The following is a 27,034-nucleotide window of genomic DNA, read 5'->3' as shown; positions in this document are numbered from 1 at the left end:
TGTTTCCCAGTTATGCTCTGTCATGGTGTTTTTTTCCCTTTACTTTTGTCTTTTTTTTTGTTGTCATTGTAACGATGGTTGAGACTATATATACACCGGAACACGTTTTCAATAAAATTCAGTTGAAAGTTGCGCCTTGTCGTGTCCTCTTCTCTGCTTTTGTCCTCGTCTTTATTGCGCACAAGATTGTATAAGATGAGTCGATTGATTGTGGAGCAGCAAGAAAGACATTTGAAGCACAAGCACCATTCCACTGCGAATACTATGCTAAGATTCATCCGTTGGCTTGTTCAACTAAGAGAGGCTTTCCCCACTTCTGTGCAACCACATCTTAGCATCAGGTGCAGAGCATATTAAAATCCCGAGGGTAATTTAGTCATGCGCATCGATGGCATCTTACGTGTAAAGATATTTATGATAATGCAGAGTCTGCATGTGGCCAATTCTTGTGCCGTGAAAAATCCAGCTGAACTCATTAGGTTATTGTCAAGCTTTCATTCCCCTGTTAAAGTAAATTCGGTTTAAATTTCAACTTGATTGGGTGAGCCCACTGATAGTTGAGAATCTAATTAAAGGTTTTAATTGAACATTAAAACTGAACCTACAGCGCAGCCGAGTTATACGTGATTAACCCGATTTATCAACTTTTTCCCGATACCTAGGTGCAAAATATCCTTCCTTAAATTTCGAATTGAAAAAATTAAATAAAAAAATGCAAGCCGTTTACTACACCGTGTAACGTCGAATTAGAGTGCAGCTCTTGAGGAGGAGGAGGGAAGGGTACCGAGGGGAAGGTATTGCCCCTCTCCCTCCTCCTCACCTCCTCATCCTGTCTGCTACTTCTCACTCCGAGCGGCGTCGCCTCACGAGGGTCAAGTGACCTCACGGGGGTCACGTGACGTCACCGGGGTCACGTGACCCCTGTGAGGTCACGTGACGATGACATCATCACGATAACGTCATCGTCATCGGCATCGTCACTGATGACGTCACGCGTCGCATAATGCATCGCGCGGTTACGTCGACGGCGACGGTGACGCCGCTCAAACCGGAAACGGGCGCCTAAGAGCTGCGCTCTAAAATAAATCACGTTCAAACGCATCGATCCAACTTTGGACAGTCCGCGAAAATCGGTTTCTCTAAGTATCGCGCTGCGATTTGCTACAAGGGTGCCACTAGGTGGTGCACGCATGAAGTTTAATTATCAATAAATAAACTCACCTCGTGCAAAAAAAAAAAAAAAAAGACCAGTCTCGGGCAATTTACGGCGCCATTTCCCGGGCGACGCAGACGGTGTCCGTTGGCTTGGAGACGCTGCTGAGTGATGGCGTATGCATAGAAAAACTTTAGCTAGATCGTCTGCTATCGAAACTCAAAAATACGCCATCTGTCGGCAGCGTTTCCAAGTCTACAAGCGCAGCCCGCGTCGCTCGAGAAATGGCGTTGTAGATTTACCTAAACAGCTTCTCCGTTTTTCTTTCTTGAACGAGGCAAGCTTACCGTTGATATTTTAACTCCATACGTGCACTACCAAGCCGCGCCTCTGCAGTGATCCCGGCGCGATACGTTGAGAAACCGATTTTAGCGAAGCATAGGAAGCGGGATCGAAGCATCAGTGTACATACTGTAAACTTGCCGTAGTTCTATTTTACAAATTTTAGTGCAAGGTGAATTTCAAATCAGCATTCAATTAATTTTTTTTTTTTTTTTTTCGGCGTGTCGTTGTGCTTCATTTACCCCTGGAGGAGTGTTTCACACGTAAGACAAGGCTGTGCTGCGGTAAAGCGATGCTCGCAGAAACGGAATTTCTCCGGATCCATCCGACAGTGCAGCAACGCCTAAACCATACTAGTTTCCGTATTTAAAAAACAAACAAAATGAAATGAAGTTTGGGCGCAGTAGGGACGTAAATTTCTTACATTCTGATTAAATGTAGCAGAATGTTTCAGGGTAAGCACCTTAGCTCAGTTCGGCGCAAATGTTTGCATCACTGCAAACAAAGGATGTCGCGTTCGGTCTTTTTATAATTTCTTCCGCTTGTTTGTATACAGCCTCTTGGCGCTGTTATACTTTCCAGGGTTATCATAGCCTTTTGGGTCGTGACGGGTAAACCAGGGGCCTTCAACTCTCGACGTGTTCGCAGGAAGAGAAAAAAACACCTGGACCGTCGCAAAATCAGTCGGTCACTGCTGTGCGTTATGTTTCTTGAAAAAAAAAAAAAAAAAAAAAAAACGGATGGCCTGCAGAGGTGTGGCCCTCCACCACGGGATGGGGAAGCCGAGAGTGGTGAAAAAGAGGATGGAAATTTGGTGGGGTGTCCGAATTATTGCAACGGTAGGTCGGTAGTCTTCGAGCGGATTATACCGGATTCAGCGCCTCGTTCGAGATGTCTCTTCAAGTCAAGAAAACGTATTGTGGTGAACGGGCGCACCAGCTTGACACAACGACGAAATATTTTATTGAGTTCGCTCCATTCTTACTGGGGTTCCCGGACACAAGGTTAGTAGAAGCAGCTTGGCATAGGTCTGGGTTCTCTTTTACACTGGCATGCAGCAGCTTTGGTAACGCAGACCTATAAAACATTTTCGCAATAAAAAGCACCAAAAAAAAAAAAAAAGAAATAATGATACATAAACTGAAATTCAGGAAACCAAAAATCAATTAACGAGAGTTAACATTAAGGTATGTATACGTCTTTTCTGCCAATTGTGGAAACGTTTATGTCGTTCGCGAAACATTTATGGAACCAGCATGGCACATTATAATGTAATGATTGAAAGTTGAAGTTTGTGCGAAACCGAGGAAGGACCAATGTGTCTGAGCGGCGTGTGTTTATACTAATGTGAGACCATTATATGCCCCATTACGCAAAAATCAGGCGGCTTCGATGGTTACCAAAAATATGGCCGCCGGCGCAAAGAGTCACAACGCGTCAAAATGTTCGGATCGACGTCAAATTTTTCAGGGAGGTTCCTGTAAACAAAGTAAATTATTGACTTTGAAAAGGAATTTTGATACATTTTGGTCTGGGTAGAAATTCGACCCTGGCTTCCGGGGTGCGAGACGAGCACGCTTCCCCCAACGCCACGGCGGATCCACTGTTCCGGCTGACCAGTGTTGCTTTCGCATTCCCACGCGTAAACAGTCGTAAGTGTTTACGCGTGGGAATGCCTTCCTTTCTTTTATGGTTTTCAACCTCAGAAATAGAGTATAAATAATCTACGAATGCTGACGATGAGAAACGAATGGCATAGAATACACGATATTTGCGTATGAGTTCTACGGGAAGTATTTGATATCTAGAAACCAACGGTTCTGTGTCTGTATTAAATCACCCGGCAAGAAACCTTTTTTCTTAAGCAGTAGTAGGATTTTAAGCTTTGTCTTCGTTTTATTACTCGATACGAGATGACAGTAATTTAAATTAGACCAAAAAATAATGTGTGGTAACTTTTTTAATTTAATACTGATTGGTAATAACATTACGACAACGGGCAACATTGCCGACAATTCGGGAAAGTGTAGCAATAAAATAGATAACATGGCTATCCCGTATCATACACTCGGAAAAAAGTACACGTAAAGTTTTATGCTGGCTAACCCACTCAATGTGCGAATCACCATGTTTGATTGTATTTTTAATCGAGCCTGGTTTATTAGTATATCTAAATAATATGGCTTTGGAATTCTCTGTTAACTTTAAGGCCATTAACTTCAATTCAATTCAATTCATTTTGTTTACTCCCATAATACAAGATGGGCGATTGAGGCAGGAGAATCAATTGCAGAATTGCAGCTTGACGAAGCCCCTGCCCCCTACAGGCAGATCGGTCAGCGGGATACAATTACATCATTTGAAACAAAACAAAAAAGAGCATTTATGCACCACACCGAAAAATATGTTATTTAGAGAATAATATTTCACGCAATCTTTTCTTATTTAAGTTTTCAATGCAGACACCTTGGTCTTTGAAAAAAAAATATTAATACTGTTAAAAGTGTGTGCTGAATCATTTGAAGCCCGTAATTAGTTCATGGACGTGGTACTCTCAAGGTTCCGGCGCTGCGCATATCGTATGCAAACTTTTTGTTAGTTAAATTAGAAATTTGCCGTAATGGATGATTAGGAAATTTAAGTGATGCCATGTACATAGTTGCTAGCTTATATTTAAAATATTCTTTGATTTTGGACCACGTCTCGAATTGGCTTAAGATATTGCTTGCTTTGCATATCAGCGTCAGCTGAAAAAAAAAGGCTCGTATCATTATTGTATATAACAAACTTAGCTTGGTAAATGATGTTTACCATATAATTTATATATACATTAAATAAAAGAGGCCCAAGTATGCTTTCTTGTGAAGCACCGGCAATAACGTTTTGATAGGAAGAGTAATGACCATCGATTACTAGACCGTTTTCTCAATTTTAGATATAGCCTAATAAATAACGTTGTGATTTAGAACATCGATCGCTTTACTATCGTTACGCGTCATAAAAAGACGCAACGTAAAAAGCTTTTTTTTTTCTTCAATATTCTGCAATTTAACTTGGTAAAAACCGAACTGAAACTTTAATAATTCAAGTGTTTTGCAAAAAAAGAAAGAAAGAGAGACGTGTAAGGGTAAATTTTTCGAGTGCATTAGAGAAGACAGGGAGCACTAATTTAGGCCCGTAATTGTTCAAGATGTTCTTATCGCCTCCTTTATAAGTAGTTGACACTTTTACCAGTTTCATGTTTGCTGAAAAATGACAACAGGATAATGAAAAATTATATATGTATTATAATCGTAACGAACGTGTTCGTAAAGTATACTAGTAAAGAGAAAAAAAATATAACATAGACGAAACACAGACGTGTTAATTTTTTCAACTTAAAACAAACTTTGTTGTGAGTTGAAAGAAAGAATTATACTCGTCCGTGTTTCGTCCCCCCTACATTTTATTCCTTTTGCTTTCTATTATATATGTAACCGGCTTCATTTGTAGTTGATCAACGTCACTATTTTTGTTGTTTTTCAGTCATAAAAAAATATATTACATTCCTCGATTTCATCCGTTTAATCTAGAAAAAAAGTATCGTTAGTATGATTATAATGCAATGAAATGGTAAAGAGCTCTACTGGAAATGAAGAGGTCCCGGGTTCGATACCTGGACCAGGCGGAATTTTTCGGTTGCGCACCAGTCACCTAGCTGTGTTTGGAGATTTGTGTTTGTCCCTCTTGTTCCCCTTCTCCGGGGACTATTTTCGTCATCGTTAGTATGCTTGCATTACAAAGGGGAGAGCATTATAATTATAAGCAGTGGGTTGTGGAGGTGAAAAGTGAAAAAAAAAAAGCGTTCCGCCACACCCACACCGGACATACATTGACGTTTTATATTTAATTCACCTATAGAAGGGGACATCTTAGTTCAATTTATGACCTCATTTATTTTTTTCCAAACTACGCCGGGCCGCTCTCAACTAACATCATGGAATATTTGCTTATCGTACGAAGACTTCGCTTCTTTAAGTCAAGACGTAAGATTATTCGGTCTCATCTTTTTTTTTTTTTTTTAACATGAGTTTGTTTTGATTTTTCGATATGAAAAAAAAATAAAAGCTTCGTATAGGCGATCTTTAGTGCATGGCAGACTAACCGCTCATTCACACTGGAAGCGGATCCGCGTTCGCAAAGCGGTTGCGAACGCGGTTGTATAAAGATCCAGTACAATTGCACGCGCACTTGATGTCACCGAGTGCGCGTGCAATTGTACTGGATCTTTATACAACCGCGTTCGCAACCGCTTTGCGAACGCGGATTCGCTTCCAGTGGGAATGAGCGGTAAGAGGCGTCCGTTTCGGTCAGCCCAGGTGATCCGACCTCTTGTTTTGTACGAGTCTACCTATACTTTGGTAAGAGGGAGATTAACAGTTTCGGGGGAAGACATCCACCCACACCTTTGCACTTCAGCAGAGCGAACGCTGGAGAGGAGGTCGCCTCCTTTTCCAGCGTTCGCTCTGCCAAAGTGGAAAGAGGTGGGAGGAAAGCGGTGAGAGGATGAACTCTAAACCTCTCGGCAAAAGGCTACCTCGCCAAAGCTTCCTTTTTTTTATGGCAATGGGTTTTATTATTTCTAAAGCGGTCGAGGACGAGGCCTATTTGCTACAGTTTTTTTGTTTGTTTTTTAGGGGAGAAATAAAAAGGTCGGTGGGGTCGCACGATGAACAATCGCCCAGCATGCATACGATCGCACGACCCCCCCCCCCCCCCTTCCCCCCCTTGCCGTTCTCCATATTCTGTCTCTCTGACCAGCGGCGTCGGAACAGGAGGGCAGGAAATCCTCTTAGTCTTCGCACCCCCCCCCCCCCTCCTTCTTATCCCCGATGTCCCGAATAGTTATTGTCTACTTCTAGAGAAAATAGACGAAGTATATAGGCGCGGCCTAGTCGACGCGAGCCGTACATGGGCGTCAAACGTCGAGAGCACGCGACATTGTGAAATCTCCGGGGTTGTCAAAGCAGCCCCGGGAACCGGCAGCGGGGCGAGCTCCTTGCGTCATCCGCGACCCCGAAAAATCGATGTTTGTTTTCTCTCTCGACGAGACGAGCCCGCTTATATGACGGTAAGCGGATATCGCGACGAGGCTTCGGAGAGGATGAACAGCTCGCGAAGAAGACGGCCCAGCGCGACAGGTCGAAAAAGGAAAAACGAGACAAGAAAGGCGAGCAAAGAAGGCTTTGCACAACGCTACATGAACCCTAGAGCAAACGCTTTTTTTTTTTTTTTTTACGTTCATGTGCTAGTATCAGCGCTTCGAGTTTTCTGATGAGATACATTACAAACAGTTAACGCAACTGTGAGCGCCATGGCGAGAAAACAAAAATGTATGCCCTCGATTTTTTTTTTTTTTTTTTTTTCGGCACCGCGTGGATGATTTTGTTAACTGCTGGTTGTGGGGATATCCGGAAGCCGGGTCACCACTCTTCAAGGATGTCAACCTCACGTTCTGCGCAACTTCAAATAGGACTGATGCGACTTCGATATTTCGTCTTCGGTGCGCAAAACATGAACCCCAGCGAGTTATCTTGTGGTAGGCTGCGCTTTAATTTTTTTTTTTTTCCTAAATTGTAGATTAGTTTTAGTCTGAGTGAAATTCCTTGTCGCACTCACTGCTCAACCTTCTCCCACTGGACACGTGACAGCGGGGACAATTTCGTGCGTGCCTTCCATGAAAGGTCTGTCTACAAAGGCGATTAGAGAATGAATGTCAGCCGCCTTGCGGACAAGTGGACGAAAGAGGGCCAAGAAGAAGAAGGAAGCTTATGGGGAGAATTTTGGGGAAATTTCGGGAAAATTTGGAGGTCAGGAATTGCTGCAAAGTAAAAATGCTGTAAGGCTGGACTTTTAAACGTTTAATGTGCCATCCCCCACGCCCCTCCCTCCGGTCACAAAACAAACAGTTGTTAGAAGCCAGTGAAATATATAGTTTGTCCAGTTTCTCCTTCAGTGCTACGATTGATATCCTCGAGGCCTGCCTCCAACGCCGTTCGCGCAGGGAGAGCTTGGCGCAGGGAGAGTTTGGCGGTCCACTGGAGATGCTCCAGTCTACAGCAACCGCAGCCTGGAGTCTGGCCACCAGGGAATCATCAACGCCCCGTTCACCATATTCTGTCCTCGCGGTTGAAACGAGTGTTCTCGAGGCAAAGACAAAGGGGCAACTTCTAAGTAGTGCCACGCTAAGGAGGGGCTTGCAGCTTGCTACGCCGGCGTCGGCCCGGGGCCCCGGGAGCCGTCGAGGCTGGAGCCACAACCCTGCAGACGTTCGGCCTCGACGAATCCTCTTGGACTCGAGGACAGTACACGACGTAAGGCACTGCACTCACTTTCCGTGTGCTTTCGTTTCCTTTCTTATTATTTTACTCTTTTATCGTCGCTCTCCGTTAAATATATGTCTCATCTTAACAAAATCGTTCGTTTTCTGTTGTCTCTTTCCCCGCATAAGGGTAAGAATCATTCTGTCTAGAACCTCAGATGGTCGAGTGGAAGAAAGTACACTGTACAAATGAAACATCTTATTATTACTATTAGCGCTACTCAGGAGCAACTTTCTGTGGCAATGAAGCCAAAGCTACGGGAGTACTCGCACACCTTGAGTGCCGATGAGAGCTGCGAGCGCGCACTCTCCACTTTTAAAATGTCTCACTAAGTTGACCCCCGCGTACACAATTCCTGGGAAAGTTGGCCCACTGATAACGATGTTGGTGTCACCCTTCACTGTTCCCAGGCAGCATCCCCACGCGAAAGGAGGACTCTATACATATATATAGAGAGAGTGGTCACCTGTACGAGTCCTGCATGGCGGCAGCCATGGGCTGTCCCAGTCCCGGGTAGCCCGCCAGGGATCCAGCCAGGCGTCCGTGGACGGGTCCCCCGACAGCCGCCGAGGACTCCGCAGCGCGGCGCTGGCTGCGCAGCTTCTCCTCTCGCCGCCACTTGGCCCGACGATTGGAAAACCAGACCTGAGGCCGTTAGCGTCCGGTGCCAAGCCCCCTAACCCCGAAACCCCTTCCTCGCAGTATACCTCCCCCAGTACACACTTCTAGTACGCACTATGGTGCCTGGAACGCGTCTTCGACTGGTGTGCTTACCACGTCCAAAGAAACGGTCTCTCGCTTTCCCCCTGATGACGCGTCATGTAAGTGCCACGCTGTTGCCAGCCGCGATCCTCAGCGGTGTCCCAGCAACGGTGGTAAATATGGCCGACACCTGCTTTGTTGCAGATCGCTCTTCAGATCGGTAGTCCAGGCCGCGGAAGCCCCGGAAGTTGGGATGCCGCGACGACAGCAACACACGCGTTTGCTCGTGCTATTTTGCCGGAACTTCTACGTCCAACCACCGCGTTATGCCCAGAAATAAAAGATATAGAAGTCTTCCCCAAAAACCTGAATTTCGTATTGTAATCTTGTATATAGGCTCTTCTTGCAGCACCATTCGTCTATATGCTTATCGTCTCATCCAAGCCACATCAACGGCAGCTCGTACGTTCCGGGGCTGAGTGATCACTTAGGAACACATTTTTTCGCTGAAATTCCTACAACCCGAAAATCTGCATACCTTACATACATAATGGACTATAACAAAGCAAACTATCAGACATTAAACGATGGCTTAGAATCGTTTCACTGTTCGTTTATGTCCACTTTCGACCAGTATTCAATCAGTGATAACTGGGGCCGCTTTAAAAGTATGATGTCTTCTCTTTGCAATTCCTGCGTACCAAGAGTAAGGATTCGATCAGATAACGTCAATCCATGGTTCACGAAAGCAATGAGGCGTATGAACAAAATGAATAAAAAAACACGACTTTTTAAAAAAAGCAAAATTAACGCCCTCGAAATTAACACCACTTTTGGAATAAATATTCAAGTCATGCAAAGGTACATAAAAATGCGATCGCACAAGCAAAATTAAAGTTTTACGAACATGACTTAAAAAATATTCCTACGAGCAACCCAAAAAAAAAGTTTTGGAAAATTATAAACCTATACACCTGCGATCGCTTTGGCGTTTTTTGATGACGACGATGTGAAATTTGAAATTTGAAAGCGCACAAAAGCTTAACACATTTTGAATTCGGTATTCACAGAAGAAGATCTTGATACCACCCCTAACCCGAGCACGTTAGACCATGCACCAATAAACCCGATCGGTATTTCCTATCCCGGGGTTGTTAAAGAAACTGAAAACCTAAACACTTCTTCAAGCGCTGGTAAGAAATTGATAACCTCAGAAATTTTAGAAAATACAAAGCAAATGGTAGCGCATTACTTCTACAAATTATTTAAACAATCATTAAGTTCAGGAAGGCTATCGGACGACTGGAAAGTAGGAAAAATACTGCTCATTCACAAAATGGGGGACCGGAACCAAGTAGCCAACTATCGCCCTATATTAATCACCAGTGTTCCTTGCAAGCTTCTAGAGCACACCAAATATTCATACAGAATTAACTGCTTGAAATCTAATAACTTGCTATGTTCGAACCGGCATGGGCTCCGCAAAACGTTTTCCTGTGAAACCCAGCTGTTACACTTTACACATTACCTTTTTTTTTAACCTAGATAACAAACTCCGAAGTGACGCCATAATCATCGATTTTTCAAGATCATTTGATAGGGTACCTCATCAACGCCTCATTAAAAAGCTATCTTCCCTTAAACTTTCTCTAAGCATAATAGACTGGGTCAGAGAGTTCCTCACAAATCGCACGCATTATGCAGTCATCAATAACAAAATTTCATGCAGGTCCTCTGTCAGCTCAGGCGTCCCACAAGGAACCGTACTAGGCCCATTATTATTATTAACATACATCAGCGACTTAAAAAAGCTTCTATCACGCCCGTGCATCTCTTCGCAGACGACTGCGTCATTTACAAATCCATCAAAAGGTCAGATGACCATAGAACGCTTCTAAAGTTACCTCAATGTGATTGAACAGTGATGTAACAATTGGCAGATGGTCCTAAACATAGAAAAGTGCAAGTTACTATCATTCACTTGTCGTACTACATCGTCTGTCTTTTCTCACCAATTAGGTATAAATCACATTGGTCACTGCACATCATAGAAGTACCTAGGACTTCAACTCATCACCGATCTCACATGGAATAAGCACGTTAACGAAGTTGTCCTAAAAGCTAACCGCACACTCGGATACTGAAAACGTAACCTCAAACTCTGTTGGCGCGAAATTAAAAGGCTAGCTTAGAGAACCCTGGTTCGATCCCAACTAGAATACACATCATCGATGTGGTCAGCATTTCCAAATTATCTCTCTTACGAACTAAAGAAATTCAGATCAGAGAACCGAGTTACATTCACTCCGACTACTCTTCCCATACCATGAGTATCACTTCACTTCGTACTCGGGCTAGTCAAAAAACACTTTCTTTTCGTCGAAGACTCTTTTGACTTGCGCTTATTCATAAAATATATCATCACAATCCGCAGATAAAAATGTTTTTTTCTCAGCTCCCCAGATCGAATTTCCGCTAGGGTTGACGATGTCTCTAAAATAAAATTCATCCACACTTCATCATTGTTTTTCCCAAATTCCAGGCTACCGATTGCTATTGATGATTACAGTTCATAACCCAAAGGCATTGTACTAGAAATAAGCACCTCTAAGTTTTGTGAACTTCTCAGTGTTTTCATAGATCAAATGAACGAGTTATAAAATTGTATACTGATTCGTTAACTTGTTATCGCCATTTAACATTATACTATTTTTCCTATTTTTTTCCCCCCTTTTTGTTTAAACAGTCTCTTCTTACCCTTCCTTGTGTACTACCCAGAAACGGGTCCTCAAGGTAAATAAATGAGATGAAACCACGATCCCGACATCTGACAGCGCAACACTCCGGCTTTTCGGACGTCATGCATGTGCTGCCACTTCGCGGGACCACTTTCGGCGCATGCGCGGAATAGGACGCTAAACACACCATTCGGTAACGCGTTCGAGGCATCGCAGTACACTCCAGCCGCGGGCTCAAACGCAGCTACGGTTAGAGGTAAATATCAAATACCCGTGGAACCGGCGATTTAATTATAACTTTTTTCCCACTACGAGTCCGCAACGGATTCTAAAATTCACGCACACCTCCATCGTCGCACGAAACCTGCCCTGTCCATGGCATTTATAGTCTGAGCTGCGCACTCGGCATGAGTAGGTCGGGCGGAGGCCTGGACCGTTGTTCGTGCAAAGCCCTCTCTCTCTCCTCTCCCTCTGGTTGGGAGATCGCGCCTCGACGGTGGTGCTTAAATGCGGCGGTTCCCGACTGCCGCTGCCTGCAGGTACGTACCTGGATCCGAGCTTCCGGCAGGGTGATCTTCTCGGCCAGCCGCTCCCTGGCGAACACGTCGGGGTAGTGGGTCCGCTCGAACTCTGCGCGGGAACATGACTCAGTGCTCGCGATCCCCGCCTTCTGCGGCGGAGCTTTAGCCAACGTCAATTGTGGGCACTGAGCACGGCAATCATCGTTTCTTTATGTACAGTGCCGACGGGCTTTATAGCACGAATGTTGCCCTCGAGGTCTCGCTCGGCTGGTGGTATTTGCCCCGCCTCAGAATTGTTTTGGAGCTCGAAGAGGTGGAAGAGGAGGGAGGTGTCTGAATGGCGTCGCCTGGGAGCAAGTGTGTCGAACAGTTACTCCAATGGCCGAAAAATGCCGCGAGATGGCGCAGCATGACAGGAGGAGCTCTAGCTTCGCTGCCCTCATCCGATGGCAGGAAAGCTATAGCAGTAAGATATATTTTGAGGATAGGCTGAGAGATAACAGATGCAGAACGATGGGCACGAAGAGTTCTTAGCCATTCACACGTGAGAAGCGTCGACACAAAGTAAAGAAAGCGGACTAGAAAACTCCGATCTTAAAATATGGGCAATAACAAGGAGGCGGATGAGAAAATGAAGACTAAGAAGAGAATTAAAAAAACTTAGGGGGGGAAACGGGAAGCAGGCATCCAGACTAAGTCGGCCTTGGAAATTTGCAGATAGTTTAAGAAGGAAGTTACTATTCTTCGACAATTCTAGGCGGAGCTCCCTGTTGTTCGAGGCGAGGACGGATTTGTTGCGGACTAAGGCATATAAAGTTAGGTATCAGGAAGTAGGTATGGTGTGTGGCGCTTGTTGTGAGGAGGATGAGACGGCCGAGCACTTGATATTTCACTGTAAGGGGCTTCACCCTGTAGTAGTTGAAGAGGCGGCTAATTTAACAAACGCACTGGTATTTAGATATAGTGAGAAAAGAAATAGACACAGAGAAGCTGGACGTAACCAAGAAGAGGTCATCTGACTAGTGGCGTAGGTCGAGAGAAGAATGAATATTTTCTTATTCCCTTCCGTGCGACCCGTATAGGGCGGAAAGTGTGTGCACCCGGTTGCATAGAGGCGCCTTCGTCGTACATATCGTAACTTTTAAGAATAAATATCTAGATATATAACCATATGTTAAGTAAATCTAAGGAAAAAAAAAAGGAAACACTGGCTAGGTGACGCAAGTTGCCGCATGACTCAAGAGGTTCAGCCTCATCCATCCATGCATCAATCCAGCTCTCGAGGAACCGTCCTTATTCGCTCATACGTTTTCAAGACCGCGCAGCACGCAACCTTGCCAGGACGCCGAGTCCCAACCCGACAGTGCACCACCGGGAGGTGCGCGAAGCCCGAGTAAAATTTCGACCTCCTTTGTAGCCTTGTTCCAACACCCTTCTCCTCTTCCGTCGTGCTCAGTATATGGACCTTTTTATTTAATAGTTATAAGCTTACTAGAGTATAAGGGCACATTAGATGACCACGACCAATGCATTCTGTACGTAAAATGTTTGAGCATATGACTCCAGACAGTATAGTATACGAAGTTAGGAAACCAATAAATGGCTAGCTGGAATGTCACACCTGCAGTCATTGTGATAGCCTGCTGCTGAGCGCCCATTTTCTTGCAACTTGCGGCAAAGCTGTGACGTCACGTGCGAGCCGTTTACAGAAGGTCCCTTTACTTTTCCGCGAAGTTTCTTTATCCCTGATTCAACGGGGCGATGCTCGCTCGGCAGCGAGTCACGCAGCGGGGTCCACGTACCTTTCTCGAGCGCCTCGATCTGGTCGTTGCTGAAGGAGGTCCTGTTGCGCTGCAGCTTCCGCTTCAGCCGCAGACGCATCTGGGAGTCCTCGTCGCAGGAGGAGCTGTTCTCCGAGTTGCCGTCCGACGTGCCGCCGTCAGCCCCGCCTTCTGCGACAGAAGAACCGCCCTGCTGAATGCGGGAGCAGGCGTATGGACTCTAGAGGCACGCTGTACAGCCCTAGACAGTATGATCTGACACACTATAGAACTGGACGTGTGCTGCGCTTACCGTTCTAGCAAACACTATTGTCTTTCAAATTATAAAAAAAAAAAAAAAAAAAAAAAAAAAAAGCTTAAATATCTAAGCTTCGCGTTCCGAGTGAAGTATGAACCAAGGCTTCTTTAAAAACTGCCAGGAAAGCCGCAGAAGCATGGGGAGCCGTTTCAGCCCACCAGCCCACCTGCACCGGTGCAGAAAGGTGTAGGGCGGGGTACTTCCGGTCGTATCTCAAGGCACATACCGGAAGTACACTGTCCCGCAATTTTGTGCACCGGTTCAAGAGGTGCAGGTGAATCGAACGAAGCTAGTGTCCACTGTAGCACACTCGCATTTGTATCCTTCGAAAGACCGTCGTTCTCGTTGACCGTGCTCAGCCTCGAAGAGTGAGCGGCGCTGTTAAGGACACTCGCGCGAGAACGTCTTCCCATCGAAATGCCCGACCTCTCAAAAGTTGCTCGCTAGCGTTCGCGCCCCTCACTGCCTTCCGCCGACCTGTACCAATACCATCTTGAAGACAAGGCCTGCAAACACCCCTCCCCCAAACGTAATCACTAGTGGATCCGTCGAGCTTCGCGTGTTTGCCTCTTGGGGCGGATCAGGGATCCACTACTGGTGACGTCATAGGCAGGCCTAGTCTTCTAGGTAGTTGGAGACGGCTCGCGAACTATCGACGCCTTCCACTCCTCCTCGCATTCTGTATCGGAAACGCGGCCCGCAAACCACGTGACCCCAACCGAACAGTAGAAAACACTCCGAAATCCCCCGTGGCGCCTCCCCGTACCCGACACCCCCGGCGTCGCCACCCGACGGTGGTGTCCTCCACCGATCCCCGTGGCGGGTCCCTCGCAGCAGGTCGGACACTGGGTGTCGGTGCGGAAACCCGGAGTGGGACCTAATCAGGTTTGCCCGGTCCCTAACGAATCCCATTAGCGGCCCCGCCGATGAGCCCTAATCGAATCAGGCACCGACCCCTCCTGGGCGATTCGTCGCCGAGACGTCCGCCGTCCCGGACCGGAGCCCCCGGCCGAGCAGGACCATTCGCCGGTCGGAACCACCTGGGGCAGCTATTGGGAATCGGGTTAACTGCGGGACGTCGATACAGTTTGTTATGGGCGCGGATCAATAGCGCGGCCAGTGAGAGCCCAGGGTGCGGCTGCTCGCTTTCTCTGTTCACCTACGGACAGGTGTACGACCGTCTATCGAGACGCTGAATGGACCAGTTTCCAAAGTAAACGCCATCTTGTGGCTATTGTGCCGACTACCCGAGTACGCCATTGTCTGAGCGCGTACTACGAGCACGTATTGGACACGAGCATCGCGTCAGTGTTCGACTCGGATTCGGATCCAACCACGCGCTCCGTGTTTAAGTAATGGCAAATCGCCAATGTTGCTTGAGGGGGGGTTTGAAAGGAGTCTATTCTAGGAAAGATCCGGCAAAATTTTTATATTCGTTGATTTGCTGAGAAACTCAAATTACGAGAAACAATAATATTATCGGTGGCCTGAAAGGTTGGGAGAGCCTTTAATGGCAACACCGAAAACTTGACGTCGAATGTTGTATTACGGAGGAAGATAGGTCAGACAGGTTGTTCCCGACGGGTCAGAAGATGTTTAATGGTGTGAAATTAATGCTAATTCATTCAAATGAACGCCAGCAAATCGAGCATGCAGATTTTTAAACTGCATGCTCGATTTGCAAGGTATACAACATGTGACGTCATCCAATGGAAAGCGCGGGAAGATTTGAATGTTTCTTTTAAAAACACCTTCGCTCGCCGTTTTTTTTTTTTAATTTTTATTTTTTAGTTATTTTGAGATTATAGATAATAAATAGCATGCCGTATAGAGCAAATCCTGAGTATTCAGAAAACGTGCTTAGTTCGGGTTTCTTGAAAAACCTGCGGAAAGGCATCGTATAGGGAGTATTCACTGGCGGCCATAGCTGTGTGCGCGAATGCTGAGCTTCCACGGTTCTTTTGCAACGTGCATTCCGCACCATCAGGAGTGCCGGTCTTAGCAGCCTATTGGTGTGAGCTCGTTCTGAGCATGCGCACTAAACAGCACCCACAAATATGGCGTCCAGTGAATACTCCCTATAGACCTTTCCTGTGTACTCTCGTTCCCAGCCACCTACTAGGCGTATCCGGTATGGGCGACGAAGAAATACTACAACGTTTCAACCTGTAACTACTACAAAAATAAGGGGGAGGCAAAATGATAATGTGCGACGGTTACGCTTATATCCTAAATGCCTTCTATTGGCGTGGCAAAGGCAAATGTTTTCGCCCATACTGGAAATGACGACAATTCAAGATGGCGGCGTACTTGGAAAAAAAGGTCTATAAATTCGGAAGACCTGTTATTGGGGACTTTTAGCGAACCGTTGCCGTGTTCCGCGCGCGTACCGCATCATATTCGCACCATAAAGTTCAGTCTTTCATGTACCTCTTCGAGGGTAATTTTCTGCTTCAGGAATCCCATTGCTTTTTTACGCGTATTGCCTCCACGTCTGAACTGCATGTGTCGTAGAGTCGAGGTGTGCAAATTACGTACATTTCAAATAGGATCAAAAATAAAAATAAAATAAAATAAAAAAAAAACGTCCGTGGACAAACATCACGATAGGGAACGTCGGAAAAATTAGATGCCAAAAGCGATCCTGTGTACACGTGCTTCGCGCATTCCCTGTGTGCTAATGTGCAACGTGCCTCTCTCCCCCCCCCCCCCCCCTACTTTCTGTAAAAGAAGTACAAATATATAGGGTTGTTATTTTACCGCAGAATAAATCAGGTGTCGACGAAAGTTAATTCTCCGCTCAAATGTACCCCTAACAATCCGAACCAGAGGCCAAACTTTCCAACCAAAATGTTATCTCATTCAAAAGTTGCAAGTGATTCTCTGAAAATTTAAATAGAGAAAAGGGGCCCGTTCTTAGTAACTGCTGCCATTCAGCTCCGTGTATTCGAGGCCGCCATTTCCCCATTGAAAATTTCAGAAAATCGCTGATAACTTCTGAAGAGATGAGGGTTAGCTCTGAAACTTTGGCATCTGTTTCCGACAGCCAGCGCCACCACCGAACGTAGTTTATTTTTGCGGTAAACAAGAAAAAAAAAACTACTTTTCATGGGGGGACCGGAGAGGGGGGGGGGGGGGGGGGGGGGTTGAGAACCACTTTGTACATATGCTCGCGGCTCTCACGCCGTTTCAGCCAATCCAGCTCCAAGCTTTGTAAGGTTCCGGAATACCACAGTACGTGATTTACGCGACTGGTTGACTCATCGCGCTGGAAACAAAGATGAGTAAAAGACCCTTCCTTGGAGACCCCCGATCCGGACTGAATTCCCGGGCAAGAAGAGACCGCAATCGGTGCTCGACTTGCCACGGACGCTTCCTCTTCCCGTTCCCGGCGCAACCTCGGGTCTGAACCCGGAGGCATGTGCAGAGAGACGCCCGGTCTCTACCCAACCCCCAAGGGGGGGTTCATGAAACCGCCGCCGCGCACAACGGACGGTTCGCGTGGAGCGACAAACTCCCCGGGTCCCGGGCGCAAACAGGATTATCCTAATTTGGTCGTTACACGAGGCTAAAGTGTTTGTGAACCCGGTCGTTAAATCGATACAGCGCTTCCCCCACCTCCCCGCCAATCAGTCGCCGAGCTGCCGCAAGGGGGGGACCGCGTCGCCCCGCCAGGGGTTCGTTGCTCGCCCACCGATACACTGTGTGGAGAAAACTGCTGTACTCCTCCGGCCACTTGGCATTCTCGTAGCGCCCCGCCAGATTCGGCTACTTTTCGCTTTATCGAGGCAACGCCGTCTCCAGATGCCCATTGAGGCCGCCTGCTTCGCGGGATACCATTTCTGCACGTCACGTGGAGGCGAGGTTTCGTACGATGCGTGACTTTACCGCGTACTGTCGGTGTCGAATTTAAAATATGGTTAGGATAGTGGTTAACTTTTTCGACGATTTGTTGATGATTTTTTTTTTCTGTTTTTCTACGTATTTTTATTTTTTAGACGACATGGCTGAAATGTTGCGGACTTACGCTGTAACAAAACGATTACAAAAATATTTTTTCCCCTGTGGGGAAAAGTTTGTGTGTTTGTGTGTGCGTGCGGGGGGGGGGGGGGGGGACAGTTGTTGGTTTGGCTTCTTCTGTGAAAAGTATGCACTCCATCACTCTGTGGTGTGAACGTCTCAACGGGCAAATATAGACCTCACCGTTCTTTTTTGAATCGTAGAACCGTATTTTTGCTGTTCATGCACAATGGCTGAAGAAGAAAAAAAAAAAAAAAAAAACGGAAGAAAACATAATTTACCGAATGTGCTGGATGGGTGCGCCTCGACACGCTGGGCATTAAGCAAATTAAACGTCGTCTTTTTTTTTTTTTTCTTTTTTCTTTCTTTTTGCTGGGGGTGTGTTTGTTTTTTCCGAGTTTTTACGCCGCAACAGGCCGTACATCTCCGCGGAATAACAACTCTTATCTTTGGCGACAAAAAACAATTTGCTCGGGGTACTCCGACACCAGCGACGTCATCCAAACGACAGACTCCTCGTCGGGGCACGCGTTGAACGGCGACCCCCCATTGACTGGGCGACTGCACACTCCACCGTCGAGCGTAGAGCACGCGCCATTGGCCCTGGCCCCGACGCCGGTTCGCCACGGAGTCTGGGCTCCGAGTCATCGATCCACCCGACGCGGGGCCCGGGACTTCGCGGGGCTGCGCGTCCGCTCGGCTTCGGGACCGACCGAGGCGGCACGACCTGCCCTCGAGGACAGCGCCGGAGCCCGGCAATTTTGGACAGCATATACGGCCATCGGCGAAGAGCTCGCAAACCATTCGGCAGTTCGTTCAGGCACTCGCTTTGAGGAGTGTGGTGGCACTCCGAACTAACACATCATGCAAAAGACAGTACGCCTGCCTGAGGCATGTTTCTTCCTCGTGTGGCCGTCCATTGGTCATGCAAAAGAAATCTCTGCGGATATGTTGCAAGATGTATGAAGCAAGCGTGCTTCCAAGCATGCTTGCAAGATGTATGAAGCAAGCGTATACCTGCTGATACTTATGTCATCATGTCCATAGCAAACATCCTGTCTCTTGTACGACGTACAACCGACGCTCGCTCGCCGATGTGTCAAATGCGCGCTTATCTCTTCTTTACCGCCTGCAACAGCAATCAAGGTAAAGAACAAAAAAAAAGTGTTTGTGGAGAAGCGGTAGAGGTTGAAGGAGTTCTTCGGTGTTTCGTTGGTGGATGAACACGCTGCAGTGGAAGGCGCCTCCTTCCCATACGCGCGTCCCGCATACACAGAGTGCATGGATGCAACGCGGCCATTCCATCGCCCGATCGACCCCACGAGACGTTCAGACACTGAGACACCCGAGCGTGCAAGGCGGGACACAGTGGACGTTGACAAACGAGCGGCAATTTTAGAGCTGCTTGTTAACGCTACCCCCCCCCCCCCCCCCCCCCCCAAGATCCCAAAACGGTGTCCGTCCGTTCATTTTCCGCTAAATTTAGCGGGGAAATTGATATCACGTGACATATACAGGAATTCGCCTTCCCCTCTCAATATAGCGGGAAATTTTCTGTCACGGTGCCTGACGTCACGGGACCTACAGACCAATCCAGTTTCCCCGCTAAATTGAGCGAAAATATTTACGTTACATGACCTCTACACCAATTCAGTCTCCCCGCTAAATTTGGCAGGGAAATTGACGTCACGGAACCCCACGCCACCTGACCTTTACTTTCATATATATATATATAGTATATACGCCACCTATAACTTAGAAGACTGCATCTTGCCACTGACAACTTCGAGGTCACTATTTTTGTTACCTCAAACCATTCAATAAAGGTATATAAAAAAAAAGAATAAACGCGCCAAAAAGTTTTAGTGCGTGCCCAATAGTCGTTTCAATATACTTCCCCCCCCCCCCTTTCCCAACACACACACACACACATTCTTTCTCCCTTCTGCCTTTTTTTTCTATCTTGCCTTTGCGATAAGGTAAATTATTTTTCGCAAGTTACATGTCTGTAAAAACTATTAAAGATGTTTATTGCATATATTTTCACGACTCTCGCACTGCGCGCGTTTTTTTTTTTTTTTTTTTTCAAAATATAGCACTCTCTCCTGCGTCCTCTCGGAATGGCGACTTCGACGGCTGAACCAGCTCCGTGTGTGTGACCGGGAAATAAGCGCCAAATCTGTGGATCGGACTTCGCCTGTTCCGGGTGACCTTCCCACTTCGGGGATGAAATTATCGAGTGCTTCTCCAAGTTGAGTTTAATGCCAGGCGACGACGTTTGATCGAACTCTCCGGAATGATCGCTGCCGACGAAGACAGAGACGTTAACTGCGACAGAACGAGACGCGCGCACGCGATCGTGTTTCCTTTTTTTTTTTTTAGCAAAAAAAAAAAAAAAAACAGAAATGAAAAGAAATACGGGGACGTTTTAGAGATTGCAGACTTGCGTGGGAACGCCAAGTTCGGAGTGTTTAAGTTATTTTGTATTCGTCGTAATCAGGCAGATTCCCATCTTTATATATTTAAATTAACGTATAGCGATAATTTCCAGTACTTTGGAAATATAAAAAATATATTTTTGATTGTCAGTGGCTCTTGAAGTTTACCGATACCGCTCGAACTGAAAGTTGTGCCCAGCGCTATTGATGGCAATATGAGCGTTGCTTGCTAGACGTGTCGCTTGCGAGAGCGCTCGCTCACCGAAGAGCCCCCTAAATCCACGCGTTCGCTCCTCTGCTTTTCGTATCTCCTCAATGGGGAGCTTTAGTGGGCTGTTGTGAAAACTAGGATAACGGTACCCGATAACGATACGACGCATGCGCAAGGGCGCCGGCAGCGTGTCAGGAACCGTTTCGGAGTTGTGGGAACGATTTACTAACGCACAGAGAAACACAACTTGACACATATATTTCCCCCACACACACATGACTATAGGCGTCGCGAACCTGCCAAGGTCGAATTTTACCAAGTTCGACTTCTTCGAACTTTTAACGTGATGTTTGACAAAGGTTCGACTGAAGCTCGAATTTCCCGCGTATTCGCGAAAATTGAAAAAAAAAAAAAAAAGAACAGTTGACTTGACTTGGCAGAGGTAAAGTGCAATATTTGTTGGGTGTACTGGCATCACTGACTCACATTACTAACAAAATCAGTAAAAGCGCGCATTTTTGTTTTTATATGGTTGTAAACATTGGTAACTATTTTATAAAATATAAAGTAAACTATTTTCTATATTATTTGTTTCCCGAAAAATATTTGTGTAAAAGCCGGGCAACACTGTCCATCAGTCGAACTTCTTCGAACACAGTGAAAGCTCGAAGGTTCGGCGAATCAGTCGAACCTCGAGGTTCGACGTCGAAATTTAGGTTCGACAAAAGTTCGCGACACCCGTACACATGACCAGAGGGCGCGATGGAGGGTAGAGTGACTGGGCCCCGGACGCTAGCGGTACACCGATTCGACCCTCGACGAACAAGCGCGTGGCCGGCCCGCCACTGCGGTGCGGCCTGTGGCAGTGTGCCCGATCGAAGGGACTGTCCTGCTTCGTTTCTGTTGTGTATGCGACTAGCGACTGAAAGCGTAGCTCTCGGTCGCTGAACTCTTCCATGGGATGTGGCCTTTCGATTCCTGAAATATTTTATTGAGAGCGTATGCACGACAACTTGCATCCGGATATTTTGGTGGGGAGGCTCACTCGAGTTAGCGAAACCTCGTTCGAGGTGTTTTATGGAACGACGGTCTTCATTTGATCGAATGCGGTTGCCCGGTCGGAGAGGGGGCATTAGTTCATTTAAATGAAGTCAGTTTAAACGGTCCCATATCTTAAAATGTAACTAATTTTTCGTGGTATTATCTCCTGGGAATGAACGTTATTGTAAATTATATTTAATGATAACATTAAAACATTAAGCGTTTAAAATATTTATTTTAGGCATAGGACACGCGTAGTCTGCTGGCGAATAGAATGGCTTAATTTATTGTGATTCCGGTGGAAAGACGAGCATTTAGGGACGTCATAATAATGGCGCTAAAAGAAACATCTCGATTCAGTTGGTCATTTAGGGAAGACATTGAGCGGCTGAACTGGCAGAGCACCAGATCCTGCTCCCTGGAATACAGCCCAGATTTCCAATATTAAACGCTTGCAAGGCGCCATCGGCAAGATGATATACGAAAAAACTGAAATGACAAAGACTAGTTGGCTTATTAAAAAATACATCGAACCGGAAAGAAAACGAAGAAAAAACCGGTTTTACGGGCGGTTGAACGGTAACCGAAATGGTACGAAGCCCTAAAATACCAAAACAAAACCGATTTGAGAAGAAAAAAAAACGGTAACCGTAACTGTAACCGAACCGTTATATTTATCGGTCTCAGTCCCTGTTCGAAATTGCAACAGTCGCTCCACTGATTCTCGCCGAAAAGCGTTAGCACTTAGATAGCAGCAGTTTCGACTCAGTGAAGGATGGGAATTCCAACCTCCCAACGGTCCGCACACAGGAGCCAGTCCGTTCTCCCGGACGTCGGCAGTTTCGGATGCAGCCAGTCCGTTCTCTCGGACGTCGGCAGTTTCGGATGCAGCCAGTCCGTTCTCCCGGACGTCGGCAGTTTCGGATGCAGCCAGTCCGTTCTCCCGGACGTCGGCAGTTTCGGATGCAGCCAGTCCGTTCTCCCGGACGTCGGCAGTTTCGGATGCAGCCAGTCCGTTCTCCCGGACGTCGGCAGTTTCGGATGCAGCCAGTCCGTTCTCTCGGACGTCGGCAGTTTCGGATGCAGCCAGTCCGTTCTCCCGGACGTCGGCAGTTTCGGATGCAGCGAGTCCGTTCTCCCGGACGTCGGCAGTTTCGGATGCAACCTCCTCCGTCTCTCGCTCCCGCGGCGCGTCATTGGAAGTTGCCAGAAAACTCTTTCCCTCTTGTAAGAGGGAAAGCGGACGTTACGAGCGAACGAACGGAACGAAAGAGAAAGGTGCGCACCGCACCGCGGCCTGACAAAAACCAGTTCACTCCAATCCAGTCCAGTCCAAACCAAGCCACGGCCGTCCAAACTAAAGACGGCTGCACGCACCGGGGCAATAAATTCTTACGCATTTAAAAAGAGAAGAGGCTGGAGAATGACCTTCGTGGAGCAAATTCCGTCCACCGATCTCCCGCTCTGCGAATGTCGCTTCTCCGCTGTGCAAGTGTGAATTGTGAGAAGCGCACTTAACGGCGGTAACTAACTTGCACAACCAGACTTGAGCAGTAGCAAAATTGGCAGCGCAAAGTCCTATAATGTATACAATACCATATAGGGAAGTGTTGCGTCACGTGGCGTATACCTTCCCGCTAAATGAAGCGAGGAAACTGAACGGTTGTATAGATCACAGACGATAGATGGATGGATGGACGTTAATGGCATACCTTTTGTAACGGGCGGTAGCTTGCGCCACCTAGCCCAAGTCGGGTCAATCGATGTCGACTTCCCCCGATAAATTAGGCGGGGAAACTGAACTGCTGTTTAGATCGCGGGACGTGAATTTTCCCGCTAAATTTAGAGGCTAACTGAACTGGTGCATAGGACACGTGATGTGAGTTTCCCGCTAAATTAATCGGGAAAACTGAATTGACGTTTCGGCCCGAAGACACGAATTTTTCCGCTGAATTTATCAGAGAAACTGAATGGTTGTATAGGTCACGTTCCGTCAATGTTTCCGAAGTGTATAGATCACGTGACGTCAGGTGACGTCACGTCACGTCAATCTCCCCGGTTAATTTAGCGAAAAATGTACGAACAGACGGACGGACAAATTTTCGAATTGGGGGTAGCGTTAAAAGGCATATTTCATGATTTAATATCTGGAAATGTCTGGGTGCCAGTATTCGAAACGAGATTCAAATCGAATAGTTATTCTAATCGATAATATCTCCACTACGGAGCTCGAGTTGCAGACTGTCCTCCTGGAAATAAGGACACTGACGGAACCCACGTCCTACAAGGTGACCAACGTTACCATCTTTAGGGACAGCCCTGGAGGCTCTCAAAGCACTACGAGGCCCCGCACGACTGAACTCCGCTCCCTACCTCATTAAGAAACTCAGCAAAGGAGTCCGTAAAGACCACAACATCGAGATCCAAGTACGGTGGATGCCAGGTCACACCGGGAACTCAAGCAACGAAGAGGCACATAGACTTGCGAAGTAAACTCTTCTCAACCATCCCCCGGAGTCATCAACGTCCAACCTCAAATACAAACCATCCTCAAAAGAGCAACGAGCTGTAATAAGACAAAGAACAAAGAGAAGCTTCGACACGCCATACCTAGGCTGCAACACCCCATCCAAACAGATTCCAAGAGGGCCATAAGTCCTCCTTACCAAAGTTCGCCCCGGTTATGTCTGAACTGAGGACATCGTCGCAAGATGGGAACATTACAAAAAGCATAAATACACACAGATACCTTCCAACCAACTCATTTTCAAGCAGTGCCGGTGAGAATTCCCAATGGTAACACATCTACTTTGGCCCTGTCCGGTTCTAGAAGCCATTCGCAACAACCAGAGACCACCGAGAGTTCAAGCTCTCTAAGACTGAATATGTCCCACAAACAATACAAAAAAAAAAAAAATGCTCGCGGTGTGGGTTTTTTGCTATGGAGGCCCAACTCGTAAGTAAAACTTGAGGATAAAAAGCGCCCACTCCCCGCCTTTTCCTCAACCAGGCCAGAGCGCCATCCTGATCCAATAAATTCATTCATTCATTCGTTCATTCATTCTAATCTATATTTCAAAGTGTCCAATTCTCGCACACGCCTCTCACCACGGGAACCCGAAAATGCAGAGGAGATCAATCTAATTTTTTTTAAATTTATTTATCTGTATACTTATTTTAGAAAAAGCAACTTCACGTTTAAAGTCGGGGTAAATTTTTCAAATCTTGTCAAAAGGTAGCAGGCTTTAGTATGGCAGAGTTTGGAGTCCCGTGAAAATCATCAACCCCTCTCCCTCTTTTGTGACGTGCTTGAAAAGAGGCCAACCAGGGGTCCCAAATTCGCCCCGCGCTCCATGCATCGTCCCCCTCTGTATGGAGGAAGTGGTGTACACAAGTGGCGAGGAGGGAAAGCTATTTAACGTGTCGCGGGCAAATAAACCCTGCGTTTGAGACCCTGTGTATGGTATCCCCATTTTTTCCCCCTTGTTTTCCTCAGTCTCGAGGTTTTTCAAAGATGAATGGTAACCAGCTCGCCTGTCGTTTGAGCATTTTATCCGTACCCCCGTCGTAGCGCCGCTGCGTGCCGTTCTTGTGGACACGGCGAATGCACCGACGCGAACCTGGTTCCTGCGCAGTGAGTGCCTGGAGTGGACCGTTTGTCAACAGCGTGCACGAGGAAAGATCATGGCGCTCACCCTTCTTGGCGTCGTGTGCCGTGGGGCTGGCGGCGGCGGCCAGTGCCGAGGGCGTCAGGGCCCCGGCCAGGGGGCTCGGCGGTGCCAGGGCCCCGGGCATGCCGGCGGCCGACAGCGGGGGCGGTGCCCCCGCGGGGTACCAGGGCCACGGCTGCCCGTTGAGCATGCGCAGCTTGTCGTACACGGACTCCGGGCAGCCGCCGCCGTGCACGGCCGCCGCCGCTGCCGCAGCCGCGGCCGCCGCCGCCGCCGCGTGGTGGTGCTGCTGCTGCTGCTGCTGGTGTTGCTGGTGCTGATGGTGCTGCTGCTGCTCCTTCTGCGCCGCCAGGTTGCGCAGCACTCGGTTGATCGAGGACACCTGCGACGACGGCCGGGGAATCAGGCAGTTACTTTATCGGCCTATTATTAAATAACCGCTCGATCGGGGGTCACGTGGTTTTATGGGCAGCGTTGCAACGCAAGCTGCGAGGAAGAATCGAAAACGTCGATCGTCTGCAAGCGCTTCCGCCTCTCTCCGTCCGCTTTGTTCCTCACCAAGAGACAACGCAACGCCAATCTGCGAAGATGGCGTCCGCCATTGAATTGCAAAGGCTCTCAATGGTTTGAGTTGCACCCTCTACTAAATCTAAGCTCTCAACAGTTACTCTTAGGGTTCCCTTTTAAAAAAAAGGTCACTGCGCCATTTTGTTTCGCAGGTGCGAATTCGCCGAGCCTTTTAAGCACCAGCAAGGCAGGCTTTGCGGCATTGAACAGAACCGAATGAAGTGTATAGTCTACACACCAGCAGCAAAGGAAGCGAACCAACCGGAGTATTAAGATAAAGGCATCCTTTAATCCTTCGCAATACAATAACTATACACGCAGAGGCTCTGCCCCACACTACCCGCGGGAAGATGTGGCGCCCATTCAATACGGACGCAGCCTTCTTCTCACGTTCCGGGAAGGGAGGATCATCCGCGCCTTTCCTATCAACATCGGAGCCCCCGGAAGGGCTGCTCCGCCTGATGCGCATCGGGCACTCAACGGAGGCTTATTTTTGGTGAGTGCATCTCGCAGTTCTCGTTGCGACGAACTGTAGTGGATTCATGATCTCGGCACGACAGTAGAAGAAAGCACCGGACTTCGCAACCCCATCATCACTGCGTAACCACTAAGATATCGCGGCTAATCTACCAAACACGACGGCTATCAAAATTTACGTATATTTGAAAAGAATAAAAAATAACACACACACAGACACACCAGAATTCACGTTAGTAATCGGACAGCGTCAAAAAGCGTACCATCATGGCGTGATCGTCATCTTCCTGAACGTATTCTATCATCACTAAACCAATCATAAACATAAAAAAGCCCGCCAACTCGACTCTTTAACGTCACTCTGCCGCTGTGGTGCTGATTTCGGCGCTGCACATGCGCAAACGCGTCATACAAATCTGGCTTCTGCGCACCCTAAGTTTGTGGCCAAACGCCGGCCTGTTCGTTGAAAGCGCTTTGGCGCATATAGTCCGCTAAAAAAAAAAAAAAAAAAAAGTCTAAACGTGTCAGACGGGGGACATTCTCTGTCACAAGGTGCAGGAGGAAAGTCAGACACGGCAGCCCGGGAGCCCAGGACGCTCCGACCCACACGTCACCCCGGCAGCTAGCGGAGGTCTTCTTGCGACCATCGAATCGATCCCCCGAGCCACCCGACGGCCAACGGGGACGAAGGCAAGCCCTCTTCCCCGGGCGA

The 27,034-nt window shown here is 47.3% G+C and overlaps 1 protein-coding gene across 3 annotated transcripts in view; it reads right to left on the bottom strand.

The window, feature by feature from the left end:
• LOC8050834 (paired box protein Pax-6) overlaps positions 1-27,034 on the bottom strand; it is a 60,787-nt gene that overhangs the window by 12,405 nt on the left and 21,348 nt on the right. The window contains exons 4-7 of one of the 3 annotated variants that reach the window (XM_040216925.2): positions 25,303-25,660; positions 13,621-13,770; positions 11,845-11,927; positions 8,324-8,502 (exon numbers count right to left, since the gene is read on the bottom strand). In XM_040216925.2, coding sequence (XP_040072859.1) covers positions 8,324-8,502; positions 11,845-11,927; positions 13,621-13,770; positions 25,303-25,660 — 770 coding nt within the window. The remainder of the gene's footprint in view (positions 1-8,323; positions 8,503-11,844; positions 11,928-13,620; positions 13,771-25,302; positions 25,661-27,034) is intronic. The other 2 variants (XM_040216927.2, XM_040216926.2) reach the window with 2 other exon arrangements.

This window comes from Ixodes scapularis, unplaced genomic scaffold (genome assembly GCF_016920785.2).
Source record: "Ixodes scapularis isolate PalLabHiFi unplaced genomic scaffold, ASM1692078v2 PGA_scaffold7__128_contigs__length_106722199, whole genome shotgun sequence".
Taxonomy (NCBI): domain Eukaryota; kingdom Metazoa; phylum Arthropoda; class Arachnida; order Ixodida; family Ixodidae; genus Ixodes; species Ixodes scapularis.
This window is presented reverse-complemented; position numbering and strand designations above follow the sequence as displayed.